General features: G+C 38.4%; 1 protein-coding gene across 1 annotated transcript; it reads right to left on the bottom strand.

Moving 5' to 3' along the window:
* Nucleotides 1-8,082: 8,082 nt before the first annotated feature.
* plpp6 (phospholipid phosphatase 6) lies at nucleotides 8,083-14,754 on the bottom strand. The gene is made up of 2 exons (XM_079639215.1): nucleotides 13,958-14,754; nucleotides 8,083-11,916 (listed from the first exon to the last, which is right to left on the bottom strand). Exons 1-2 carry the CDS (start codon nucleotides 14,442-14,444, stop codon nucleotides 11,549-11,551), a joined length of 855 nt encoding a protein of 284 aa, XP_079495341.1. The 5' UTR covers nucleotides 14,445-14,754; the 3' UTR covers nucleotides 8,083-11,548.
* Nucleotides 14,755-14,760: the final 6 nt, after the last annotated feature.

Genomic DNA, 14,760 nt, shown 5'->3' with positions numbered 1-14,760 from the left:
TTACACTTTAATTTTCCAACATTTTGGGAAATAATGAAACGCATCACATGTTTTATACACATGAGAACCTGAACTAAAGCTGAAATTCCATGACGAATAAGTTGAAAGGCTTTTAGAGGGTGGGGTGATATATGTAAAGGTTAACCCTTTATATGACTTAAGGCCCATTCACACCAACAACGATAAACAAAGACAACTATAGATATACAGAGCTATGCATAAGTTTAGATTTTTTTTTGCTAAAGTTGCCTAAAAAGAGGAATAAATAAAGTCACCTTTTGGAAATTGATCTTAATACCTTAATTAAAAAAAAAAAGAGGAAAAATCCAACCTTTAAAGGAATAGTTGACTTTAAAATGAAAATTCTGTCATCATATACTCACCCTCATGTTGTTTCAAACCAGTATGAATTTCTTTCTTCTGCTGAACACAAAGTTTCTGGGTCCCATTGACTTCTATAGTATATTTTTTTCCTACTATGGAAGTCAATGGGACCCAGAAACTGTCTGGTTACTGACATTCTTCTAAATATCTTCCTTTATGTTCAGCAGAGGAAAAAAATGCATACAGGTTTGAAACAACATGAGGGTGAGTATATGATGACATAATTTTCATTTTAAAGTGAACTATTCCTTTAAGGACACGAATTTTCTTTGTGAATGAATAATGTATATTCGTAAATAAATAAATGTTCTTCCTTAAAATACAGGGTGCATAAGTCAGGACACCCTTATGTTAAATTCCCATAGAGGCAGGCAGATTTTTATTTTTAAAGGCCAGTTATTTCATGGATGCAGGATACTATGCATCCTGATAAAGTTCCCTTTATCACTCACTTTAAGTTCCCTTTAGTTCCCCCATATCATCACATACCCTTCAACATACCTAGAGATTGGCATGGGGTACTTTCCATAAGATCATCTCTCAATGCAAATAAAACCAGCTATTAGGCAACTGAAATAAAACCATGCCAATCTTTAGGTTATACATTATTCATTCACAAAGAAAATTGGTGTCCTTAAAGGTTGGTTTTTCCCTCATTTTTTAAATTAAGGCATTAAGATCAATTTCCAAAATATATATTTTTTATTCCTCTTTTTAGGCAACTTTAGCATGGGTGTCTCTGTAAGTGTCCAAACCAGAGGACGATATCGTTCTGTTTAGCGTGTGTTTGTCTGTCACTTTAAATGCTCAATCTCGTTATACCAGGATTGATTCTGATTGGCTGTCAATGTTTTTTTCATTCATCAGCTGGAAAAAAGTAATTCTGAAAGTGATTCCAATGAAATTGTTTCACTGTGCAGTTATCGTTATAGCTGTGGTGTGAACTCAGCTATTCTTTAATACTGAGAAAGATTTTTAGAACTATATCTTTTTCGTTATCTTTATAGTTATCATCCTTGGAGTGAACGGGCCTTCAGTTTTTAAGATTGAAAATCAGCATGTATGCCAACTGACTTTTATTTTTTTTCTTCAAAAAAAGTCTGGAACATATGAATTCAAGATACAATTGATTAGGGCCCTTATCTACAGAATGAAATACTGAGTGAGATATACTTTTCTAAATGTCTCAAATGCTCTTTCATGCCATATGCATTTCTGTAAGCTAAAAGTTGTGGTAAATGTGTACATTACTGAAAAGTATTAAAAGTTATTAAAGAAGATATATTAAGTACAGCTATAATGTAACTTTCGAGGAAGTTGCCTCAATTCCCTTTCGGAGTGTAACGCTCTATCTTGGCATTGACGCTATGGGGAACACCATCAGCGTGACCGGTGTCTGAGGCACATGTAAACAAATGCCAATAATCATTGGCTGGCAGCAGTCCACGATGTCACACGCGGAGTGCCCGTGTGTATAAAATGAATTACACGTCATCATCTTTTTTGTCTTGAGGTAAATGAATGCATTCATTGTGATCTATTTGGTGTGGAAAGCTCCACCCATGCTTCACTCTCTCTTGAGGGATGAGAGTCGAGCATCTGCACCTCTCGGCTCAGGTCCCCAAATCACTCTAGGGCCATTCAAATGGAGAAGAAGCTCCCCTGTGCTGCTCCCTTAGAGCCTTGTCAAATACTGATGAGATATGCCTGAGGCATATTTTCCCCTTTGGGAAATATAGGGCTGAGGCCTGTTCTGCATGGGAGGGAGGAAGGTGAAACAGCCGCGACTTCTCTCGCTTTAGAGCATAGACGCTTGAGGATCTTCCTAGTATCGGGAGTATTGGCTTAGGGAGAAGAGCCACTATGAGTCACATGGGATGCGCCCATGGGGTTGACTAACTTCTGAATCTGACTGGGTAATACATATTAGTCAATTTATGCTATGCCCACTATGTTTGTGCATATTCACAGCCTAGTGAGGCAGGCATTCCCTCAGCATGGAGTAGTGGAGTGGGTATTGGTTCCCTTCCCCATAGTGTCAATAAAAAGACGCAGCGTTGAAGTTCAACTTCGACAGGGAACTTCTCAGGTTAAGACTGACTGTAACCCTGGTTCCCCGAAAAGGAGAACGAGGCGCTGCTTCAAGCCCCGTTCACACCGCCAGCGGCACGCAGCGACAAAGAGACACGATCACATTCATTTCATTGGAGCGCTGGCGACTTCACATTCGTGGATATAATAAAATGATGCATGGAAAAGAAACGGTCGACAGTCTCAGTGAGTTTAATTCATACATTTATAGTTTGAGTGTTGTAATTTTATGATGCAAGTTTAGCACAACTGTATTCATTTTACAGTTTCCCCTGCATTATTTTGACTATTAGGGACAAGAAAATGTATTATTTGTCAAATTCGAATGATGTTTTAGTAATTTATGACAGTATGAGTGAGTTTAATTTGTTGATTGATCGATCGGTAATCTAGTAAATGATTTAATCCACTGAACACTGCTTTGGTAAAATAAAAACACTCTCCCAACAGCATACGGTTTCTTTTGAGCCTAATTCCTAGTCAAATTAAAATTATATATATCACTTGTGATTGTATTTTGCAGTATAAATATGGCCAGACGTGCAGTCTGAGTCTACCAATAACATCAGAGCGACAATACTAGGAACGCCCACAAGCGACTACACAGAGACTAGCGACATACAGCGACAAAGTCGCTGGCGGTGTGAACGGGGCTTCAGACAAAGGAGTGGATGACGTGTAACTCAGGTGCCCTTTTATACTCATGGGCGCTCTGAATGTTACACTATGGAGTGCTGTATGCCAATGATTATTAGCTTGTGTTTACCTGTGTCTCAGACACCGATCAAGCTGATGGCCTTGCCCATAGCGTCAATACCAAGACGCAGTGACTCGTTCCTCTTCTCAGAAAACCAGGGTTACAGTCGTAACCTGAGATGTTTCCTCTTTGAGTCTCAGTGTGGTAAGGAAAAAAATAAAATAAAAATAATAGGCCAAGCTGGAGCTTTTCAGAAAATGTCTAGGAATAAAATAAAAATAACCCACATTTTTTTTGGCACTGTAGAAAATAAAAACTTTCATTGTGGTAAGTTTACAATTTCTTTTGCACCTTTTTTGTGGTTGCAAAAACCTCACATGCAGGATCATTTTTAATGCCTATCATGCTTTATATTTTGTTTAAAACTTGTAAGACAAATGTATGTGGAATTTTAAAGGGGTTCACCCTCCATGAAATGAAAATTCATAACTTACTTACCCACATGTCGAACATGTATTATTCATGTATAATACATGAACATGTATACCCCCCCCCCCCCTCTATTTAACATAATTAAAGATATTTTGAGAAATGTCTCTGTGTTGTTATTGTGTGTGTGCAATAAATAGAAGTCAGTGGTCACCAAACCTGTTCGATTGTTCATTCTTTTGTGAAGAAGAAAGTCATTCAGGAACGGCTTGAGGGTGAGTAAATGATGACAGACTTTACATTTTTGGGTGAACTATCACTTCAATGTCTTCAACAAATAACAAATAAAATACATTTTGTTGCTTATTTTACACTTTAAACTGGAAAACTATAAAACAATTTTACTAAAATTGGCAATCCTTACAAATTTGTGTAATCATTATAATTTACCAGCAGAGGTCGCCACATGATTACATTTTTTTCTTTTTGGTACCATTTTTACCAGGTTTACATTTTCAGAACCACAGCAATGAAGAATTATAGTCATAGATAAGACTCTAGGACATCTAGTGGTGAACATACGAAGCTACAGGTGGAAAAAGTCACGTATTCTACTACATTTCACCTTGAACAGACAGATTGATATTTTCTTGTCTTTTGGTCTCTATCTTCCACCACCTGTATATTTTTTTGATGCTCAAATGCTGATAAGGAGACCATTCTCTAGGTTCTATATGCCTTATTGAACACCTGTTGTGTTTGTCAATCCATGCAAGTTTAGCCTTTGCTAGTGGTGGAGTTGCACCTTGGATTTTTTTTCTCTGCATTTTGTTTCTTGTTTCTTTCTTCTCTTCATCCAGCTTGACATTTTCTGGACGGATGACTTGCATGTTGCACGTCTTTCTCTAATTCTTTGTCCTTCTACTCCCTCACCTTTCAGGTAGATGCTCTTGTAGGTGTGGTTGGAGAAACTGTGGTGGTGGAGCATGGTAGAGTTTGCTGTTCATGTTCCTTGAATTGGACCATCAGTAGTTCTGCCACAGTGGAGAAAGATGGCCACCTCATCAAGATATTTCATCAGGTATAGGGTGTTGAGGTGCCAGACCGTGCCACTACTCAACAATGGTTTTGCCACTTCGTTTCACTCCAGCAGGGTGCTCCTCCACCTGAATCAAAAGTGCTATTCAATTGGTAAAACAATTATGCAATAGAATGATCAATTATCAAATATGAACTAGCAAGTATCAACAATCTGATACCACTTGCTGATCACTCAATCCGTTTTTTTCCTGTAGTCAAATGCAGCACTCATGCTGAGCGTTCCCATTTAAAGCGTGGACCGATACCAGCAGGGATTATGTCAAAGAATCATTCTTTGTAATCAGCTCTTTTCATTGAATCGCTCATGGCAGGGACGGCTCTCAAGTCTAACTGACTCATTGAACCAAGAATCATCTTTTGAGCGAATAATGACAGCTTTGAATGGCAGTCGAGCCAGTGGGATATACACGTCTTGCAGATTTTGACAACTGAATGGACAAATTTACATGTGATGACAATTTCACTGAGAATCAACTTTGCAGTATTGATCAGCAAGCCATGTGCACTTAGTAAAGGCCCCGACATACAACTAAGTTATTTTTCGTTCTTCGATTAGGGCGGGGTAAAAAGTCGTTTGAAATACTTGACCAGCGAACATCCCGATGCCGTCCACGCTACTGAGAGCGGCGTTTATGTGAATTATCTAAATATGTGCTGCATGCTTTCCTCTTGGTAACTATAAATAATCACACAACAAAAATGACAGCGGTACAAAAACAGCAGTTAAGAAAGCATCTGATCATGGCAATCTGGATTTGTTTGTACCATTTGCTTCTTATTTATTAAATCAGGCAATTGGTTGATGACAAATTGATTAAAATTAAGATACAATTTATATAAAACGAAATTCACTTTAAAGAAAGCCTTTCTACCAAACAAAACTTAATGAAGTGGTCAGAAACTTTTGGAAGAAAGACCAAAAGTGGTCTGACCCATGTCTCCCGGTTTATCTTAGGTAAACAATGAGTCCGCACACCAGAAAATGCTCCTTAGCAAATTTAATGATTTAATGATGATGTCTGATGGAGGGCTTGGGCCCGAAACGTTACACCCGGTGAGCAATCATTAAATTTGCTAAGGAGCATTTTCTGGTGTGCAGACTCATTGTTTACCTTTGCTAATTACTTGTCTGCCCAGCACCCAGTTTTATTGTTTTGGATGTGCGTGCTGTACCTTTGAACTCCATTCCCGGTTTATCTTACTCATGGTGTTAACTTTTCATAATCAACATAGATGGGAAAAAAATAACATCATAGTATTTTAACAAATATGAAACTAAATGCGCTTATTTAATGGCTACAACATGTAGGCCTACAGACTCTCTATTTGTACAAATTGCTGCACATTCATTTAATTCAGAATATTGCACATAAGTTGAAAGGCATTAGTTTGTGCATAGTAAAACATATCTGCAAAATGTATCAAGTTCACGGATAATTGTGCGTGCATTTATTCATCATTATGATACACTAAAATCATAATAAAGTTATGTGCAAAAAATCAGATGAGCTGAACGCAATGTGTCTAATTACACAGCATTTTCCTCCCATAGAAAACCATTATAAGAACGCTTAATGTGGCTTAATGCAGATTAGAATGTCCCCTTATATATCGAAATAACGAGTTAGTATGTCGAAATAATGACTTATGTTGAAATAACAGATATTATGTTAATAAATAATTCTATTTATAGATATATGATATATAATTGCCTCCAGAAATATTTTTTGAGGGTGCTGTCAGGGTGATTCGGTCTTTCTTGGGGATGCTGAAGCACCGGCTATTCCCTAGCGCCACCTATGTCTGTGAGTTGATGGTGAATAAAACATGTTTATAATGAAAAAGCTCAATTTATTGGGTCCAAACTTTTCTTGAAGCTATTGCTGGTGCTGCTGCTGTTTTTCTTTCGGTGACCTCAACCTATGCCTTGCTCTCTCATTGGCTGTTGCTCGTCGCGACACGTGACACCAGAGGCTATCGAGTCCGGCAACAGCTCAAGATATTTAGCATGCTAGATATTTGTTTGGCGTCGGCGAGGTGTCAGCGAGCGTTTTTGATGCGTCGTTTAGTATTTCACACATAAAGATTGCCGACCGCGGATCACCCGCAGATTTGCACGCGATTACAGCCCGACCTGTCGGCGAGCTCGTTAACTTGCAAATCGGGCTTAAAATCCTGTAGTGTGAACTAGGCATTAGTGTCACTTAAATTAGAATTACTACTATAAAGTATACTATACTAATATAAGTTCCTACTATAAAGCAGTTCTCCGTTATGTTTTTACTTGCGTCTGACCTAAATGGACTGAACAGAATAAAATAACCTGAGAAGATTGCAATGTCAAAGAAGGCGGAGCCTCAAAGCCACATCTATATTACGTACTACTTTCCCAGAAAGTTTGCTTTGACAAGCTGTTTCGAACAACAACAAAAAAATACACCAGTTCATTCTTCGATTGAGCGGAAAGTATATCAGGGCCTTTTAGTGCAAAAAGAAAATTTCACTTACTATTTTGAACAATACAAAGACGTGCAATTTAAACGGACAAGAATTTTAAATCTGGAGTGAAAAATAAACTAATTGTTGAACTTCGTTTCACACACAAGAAAAAAAAAAAAAAAAAAAAACATAACTTGTTTTGTTGCATAAAAAACTATGTTTGCTGCTCAAAAGTGCTATGGAGAGCAGTGAAAAACTGGACTGAAGTGCACTTCTATGTCTACACTAAAAAAAAAAAAAACTGGACTGAAGTGCACTTCTAATGTCTAAACTAAAAAACAAAAATCCAAAAGGGGGTTTACACAGCAATGCCATAGAACCACCATTTTGGGTTCCCCGAAAAACTTTGTGTACAGTTCTTAAAAGAACATTTATTTCTTAGTATGCATCTTCACAGAACTATCGATGCAAATAATGAACCTTGAATTTTAAGAGTGTAGTCTATTAAGCATTTACATTGCTGTTTCCCATGAACACATTGCGATACATGATATGGGACCTGTCAAAAAATTATGTATGCACCAAAATACATGGGCAGAAAACAAATATTGGAATTTGTTGGAACAAATCCAGAACCAAAACACTTTCTTACATTTTTCCATTATGTAAATGTCTCAGATCCTGTTCGCACTACATCACAGAACCAGATTGTTTTACTATTTGTTCTATAACATTTAAGTTTCTTTTCATACATATTTAACTGTCCCACATCTTCATATGGAGGCATCTATCATTAAAACTCCAAGAGCTGCAAGAAATTACTGAGCTTCTCATTTTCAGAACTCGCTGTAAAACAGATGTTAAGCTGAAGAGAAGAGGACTTTCTTTAATTACAGTTTTACTCACGAGACTAGACATTTGAAGAAACACAATTCCAAGGTAAAGCTATGCCATCTTCATATTTATTTAGAAAATACAATCACATTATGATCAATGTAGAGTATATTTTACATCACAAATATAATGAACAGTCAAAGCAGGTACCACAGTAAGCTAATGAATCCCTTGTAGTTTTCACTTTGGTGAATGTACATTACCACTTTTCACTGAAGACTAAATCAAATGTCAGATGAAATAGCTGACGAAGCCAATTAAACTCCAAACACCTGAAATATCAAATAAAAATGTCTTCCATATCCCCTCTCCATATAAAAACAAAACAATACACACGTTCCCATAGCAAGCAAACAAAGATCACTAAAACAGCACAAAGTTTTTGTCATTTAAAAATAACATTTTACATTTATTGGTTGCCATCTGTCACTTGTATTGTGATATTGCACAAATGATCAAACGATTGCATTTTCAAGAAAGAACAAGAAAAAGTGCATATGGCTTTCCTGAAACAGCCAAAACGCCCACGACCTTCACCAGACACGTATTACAGTGAGTCATTTTGAGGGAATGCGCTGCCAGAGTAGACATATTTCAAAGGATGAAGAAAAGAAAAAAAAAAAATCTCTAGATTTTGGGGGTGGATTTATAATATTAAAACCACTATACTTTGAAAGAGGAAGAACTATGACTAGTTAAAGCTGACAGTGAAACAGTTTGACAGTGTTTCAACTATTCCAGTAAGGCTGTGTGTGTGTGTTACTTCTCTTTGAATGGGTTGAATTGAGTGTGTGTCAGTCATCAGGATACTGAGAAGAAAAATCTGTGGAATTAAACTGAAATGAAAAATAATAATTACGCAATTATTACCACAATAGTAATTAATTCAAGTAACGTAATATGGGAGAAGAGACACTAAAATAAAGTTACCAATCACTATATCGCCATCTAATAAGATCCTTCCTGTGCATTCGTTTTGGATAACCAGTTAACAAGTGGAATGTAACAAGATATACATGGCGGAAATATGTAGACACCCCCTTATAATGAATGGGTTTGGCAATTCGAGAATTTATGCGAGGACAAATTTCCACCAAACTGGAAGCAAAGATTTCTCTATAACGTCATTGTATGTGTTATATTAAGATTTGTCTTCACTGGAATCACTGGAACAGCCAAACTTGGTTACAAGAGGATGACTCATTAAAAGAATGGTAGAGTAGAATAAGACCAAATCATTTTCAATTTTCAACAACTCGAGTCGCAAGAGAAAAGTCTATGAGAAAAAAAAAAAAAGCAATGAGTAAGTCCCAACAAACAAAAACCCCTCCTCATTCACGTTTTTACTTTGATAATTGGAAAATTATAAAATGTTGCATTATTGCCATTGGCACTGGTAATACCATGGCTTTTAAACATGTACCATGGTAACACCATTGTATTCAGACATATGCATAAGCACCATGTAAAAACCACGGTGCATACTGCATACCTGTAAATATGCAATCACTCAGTAAAATGGCATGTCAAAGAGCAGTACCACAGTGCCACCCCACTACTTATTTACACAGGTGGTCCTTTAGTAAATATTAATGTCATCATGGTGCAATTTACACCTGCTTAATGCTACTAAATGGTCTATAGTCACGTTTCCACTGTCAGGCCAAAAGCGAGCATGCTGTGTGCCAGGGCCAGTCACGTTTCCATGATTTCAGCTAACATCAGCATTAACTTTTTAAAAAATTATTTTAGCTCAAAACTCACTATCAGACAGCAGCGAGTGTTTGAAATAACTTCGGTTTGTGATCCGCCGTGGATTCTGATCAACATATAAGTCAGAAATATTTATATGCGATGCAAAAGCCTATGCGCGCTAACCATTACCATAGTAAACATGGTAAATATGAACGCTTGAAATCAGACAAATCATACAGGCTATCACAGAATTTATTTTATCTGTCAGTACGCCTCGTCTCTTTATACCGGACTGTCTGATATCCATATTTAGCTCTGCATGAGTCATAAAGCAACTCTTCCTCTTTAATCTCTAACTGAAAGTATAGGCCTAACTGTATTGGGACTGTCACTGGAGAGAGTGCTAAAGCTACGGGTCATATTTTTTGGCGAAAAATTTGTAGAAATGATCGGTCTTTCAAAATGTGATGTAAACACATTGTCCTGTGACTACAAATAAACAGAAACCGATGCGACAGAACAAACAGGCTTTTATCATGTTCGTTTTGCAACCTCGCTAGGTTTGCAAACTCGATTTTTTTCTGATTAGTTTTCTGCTAAAACTTGCATTCGTTGGTGAAATGATGGATTTGTGTGACGTTGTTCCAGAGAGGCGTGCTACGGACGGGTTTTAGAGAAGCGCTGTGGAGTTTCTGGCCCGACGGTGGAAACGCAGTGTGGTTTTGGGCTCGGCGCTACAGGTCCGAGGCTTTTAGCCCAGCCCGGCCCATCGAAAGCCCTGGCCCGACAATGGATGCGGCTATTATGACCGATTCTCCTGTGATATATGGCAACAGTTTGCAGCATATAACGTGATTTATGAATCACAGTTGAGGCTTTAACCCAATTAAATCCAGCAAATGTATTAAGACCATTGCAAAATATAACGAAAACTGCTACTTCATAGACCAATAAGATTGCATCAAAAAGTGCAATACAATTTATCAGTGGCTAGCACAGTCACAGTTAAAGCAGAGAAAAAGAACAGAAAACAAAACAGTTCAACAAACACAGAATAGAGCTTTAAAACACACACTAAATCGTTTTTCAGAGGATAGATATCAGTGCAATGAGGAACCCTATATAACCCTTCAGAGATAACAGAACTACTTCTCTGTGAATATCTATTGAGGACGCCACATACCCTAAAGGTATTAGAGCTGCGCTGAAATTCACCCCGATGTTTCAAATCCTCTCCCTCGCCTAATTAAACATTTATTAATGAAGAGCTTGTCATGTTAATTAGAGATCTGGCTGGTTTTTGATTAAAACGGAGGCAAAATCTTCAAGATGACGCCTATTGTTTAAGGTGCTATTAATATGTAGTATCACAAAGATGAGGTTTTATTCTGTAAACAAGAACACTGAAGTCAAATGCCAGAGGTCACCCCAATCATCCTCCTTTTTTGATAAGCACCAACCCTCAAAAAGCAGAGCACAATGGCAAATGATAAAAAAAAAAAAAACTGACAGAATTTATCTAGCATCACAGTATTGACACTCTTTCTCTACTTAAGTAGAGAAAGAGAGCTTGAGGCAAAAAATCTTTAAGGGGCGGAAAATAAGACGTCCGTTTTCACTGCTCCCTAACACTCCAACTTCAACTCATTTATCTGTTCAGTAGAATCGAATATGAACCTGGATATTAATGATCGGAGAGATTAATTTTTACATTCAAATTAGCAGACGCGCAAAACTAACATAAAGCAACTTGACAGACACTAAGGAATTATAGTCTAGATCCTCCAAATAATGCTCCCTTTCCTCAGTCTTAACTTCTCAGTGAAGCTGTCCCATCGTGCTTTGCAACAGGACTGGAGACAACCAGAGAATCTCAACCAAATTATATTGCCAGTAGCCCATGAAGAAACCGAACACCACATCCGTCACATTATGGCGTCCAAGGAGAACCCTAGAAAAACCAACTAAAGTGGCCCAGAGCAGGACAAGAACGCGGACCGGGGCCGCCAACACCAGGTGGGCCAACAGAAAGCGGGCGCACATTGCAGCGCGTGTGGCATGGCCTGATGGGAAGGAATAGCGGTCCACAGAGAACGTGGCAAACATGTCCATACGGTTATGGGCAGGACGTCGGCGCCGCACTACAGCCTTCACCACGCCGACCAGGACCAGGTCCAGTACCAAGGCTGAAAAAGAAATGACGAAAACGTAAGAAAACCTGGACAGTAATGACACTTAATGCACACCAATTCTCTGAGCAAACTTATTGTTTGTGTTTTATAGCTCTACAGCTGCTCAACAATGTTTGACTGAATTGATATATTTTTCTTTCTTGTAACAACAGAGAATATGATACAGTAGTCTACCCATTTTAATATGTCCTGTTCATGGGAACCATTGAACCATCATGACCAACTACACTTGATTATATATGAAATAAAAATTTTCCACAGTGACGACTCCGATTTTCAAAATACGTTGATTAGATTACAGCTGCCTCTGAACACAATGCTTATGATTACCAGGATTAATTAAATGTTTCATAAAAGATATCTCTGGAAAGAGATCAAGCATGGCTGCGGCAGCGGGACCTGAGCATATCTCTGTGTTTCAGAAACAAGCTGAGTAGGCCATTCAGCTCAGTTGTAGTTTTAAAACCTGTCGACGTTAGTGAATGGGATGTCAAAGCAACAAGGACCTGAGTGGAATGACATAATCGCCGTAGCGGGATCGGTAAGTGAGTGATTATCACTCCATTTTCCCTCTGGAAATACTGCTGAGAATCACGATTAATAAATCTGGATCTCTTGGCAGCAACAACCAAGAAGCCTTTTGCAATTTAAATGGGTTGCCAATAAGGCACATCAATAAATGAAAGCCGGAATGAATGGAAAACTGCCTCACCTGCAGATCACCCTGGCAATGAAAACACTTGAAGGAAAGAGAGGTCCAAAAGAAAAGATCAGGGATGTTTCATTGGGAAAGCAGGAGCAGAGGAAGTGGGTTATGATTTGCTTCTTACATCAAAGAAAATGAGCCTGGAAAAGGACCAGAAAGGGTGGGGAATGCAGAAGTGTATAAACCAAAAGTGAAGCCAGCCTATTAGATGGATATTAGCTGTGGCTAAACAAAAGAGCAGATGCAGATGTATGGATGATCATGTCATGATGACCTAAAAAAAAAATGAAGCTGGTCTTTTTAAATTAGAAAATCCTAAAAGATTAGTGGCTAAATCATTTTGACTCTTTCCTCAATTCACATGCATTGTAACTGCATTACTGTCACAGTCTATGAGTTAAGGCACTGATCCAGAATAATGTTAAAATACAGAATTTCCAAAGTATAGCCAGAAGACTTATACATCACACACAACTACTGTGATAGAATTGCTCACCAACATTGGCTGTGCAAAATAAAATTATGTCGGTCATTAACTTCAATCATTAACATGTAAACGCGGTAACTTTTGCACGATATACACAAGGATACGAGGAAAAGGGTTCACTGAAAAATCCACATCAGACCATCCAAAAAGCTATTTAGACTTTACAGCACAAAAAAACAAGAATTTTTTTGTAAAAAGGCTACACATTTCTAATGTTAAATACTCTGAACATCTTCCCTCATTGACTTCCACTGCAAGAGCATCACTACCCTTCTAAAATCTAAATATAGAGTGGCGAGTCTATAGCAGGGGTTTTCAAACTGGGGCCCAGGGACCCACAAGAGAGTGGGTCAGTGGAAAGGATTAGAGAAAATCAGTGTGAAACATATATAAATAATTATAGTAAAATTCTATTAGCTGCTAACTAAATAAATTTAATTAAAATAATACATTTAGTAAAAAAACTTTTTTATTTAAATAAACCAAAACATATAAATAACATTCTTTATATATATATATATATATATATATTATATATATACATAATTATTTTTATTTTTTTTATAACACATTTCACCGCACTGTAGCCTACCGGTAGGCTACATATCATTTATATAATGTCGTGATCGACATGTATAATGCTAGATTTTCCACAGTATTATTTGAGTCTTTGTTTGAAAATATATAACGTTAACTGCCTTTTAAATTTTAGGATGGGGGTCCCTCACATGTGGTCAATAGCATCTAAAAGATTAAAAAAAAAAAAAAAAACCTGGTGACAGGTCTATAAGATAAATTTTGAACACGAGCATTTTTTTGTAAGATTTATAAGAGCGCATTACCCATAAGCAGGTTCAGCATGACCTCCTGACCGGCGACACTGTCGCTTTTATACAGACAGTACGCGGCACCGGCCAGCCACGGGATTCCGTGCCCAGAGATCTCGATGAGCTTCATGAGCGGCCGAACGCTGCCCCAGGACGAGTCCTCGCAGGCGCACACCCCGAGCCGCTTCGACAGCCACAGGTCGATGGCCAGCAGGGAGCTGAACGCTATCCCGATGAAAGACGGGTTTAACTTCATGCAGTCCTCCTCCGGTAACTGCTGCCCGCCGCCGGTGGAGGAGGTGGACGAGCCCGAGCCGCGGCGTCGGCTGGGGCTCTCGGAGGCTCTGAGCCGGGCCGCGGTGGGGTCTGAGCCCTGCCTCTGCAGCAGCTGCGGCGGGGGGGGAGTTCGGCTCAGAGAAATGAACTCATAGCGCCCGTTTCCACCGGCGCACGGGACGCTGCCGCTGCGCCCCGAGCCGCTCCGCGCTTTAGGAGAAGGCATTTTCCCTCACTTATGCCAAGACAGACTAGAATGTCTTCTGTTTTATTAAATAGCTCTTGGATGCGTCTTTTTTTTCAGGTCATCGTTTTACAGGTAATGACAGAGAACTCGTCTGACTAGACTTCCCTGCAGCGCCATCTTTGAACTGCAGCTCAGTCTGCGCAGTGCACACTGGGAAAACATGTTTAATTCAACCATGTGGCTAAACACCAACATGAAGAAAAAATCAACATGAAGAAAGTAGCTGTCTGATATTTTAACTAAATTGTATATCTTTATTTAAGATTGTTAAATAAACTAACAGATATTAGAAACC

Source organism: Phoxinus phoxinus (genome assembly GCF_949152265.1).
Source record: "Phoxinus phoxinus genome assembly, chromosome: 16".
In the NCBI taxonomy this organism is placed as follows: Eukaryota; Metazoa; Chordata; class Actinopteri; order Cypriniformes; family Leuciscidae; genus Phoxinus; species Phoxinus phoxinus.
This window is presented reverse-complemented; position numbering and strand designations above follow the sequence as displayed.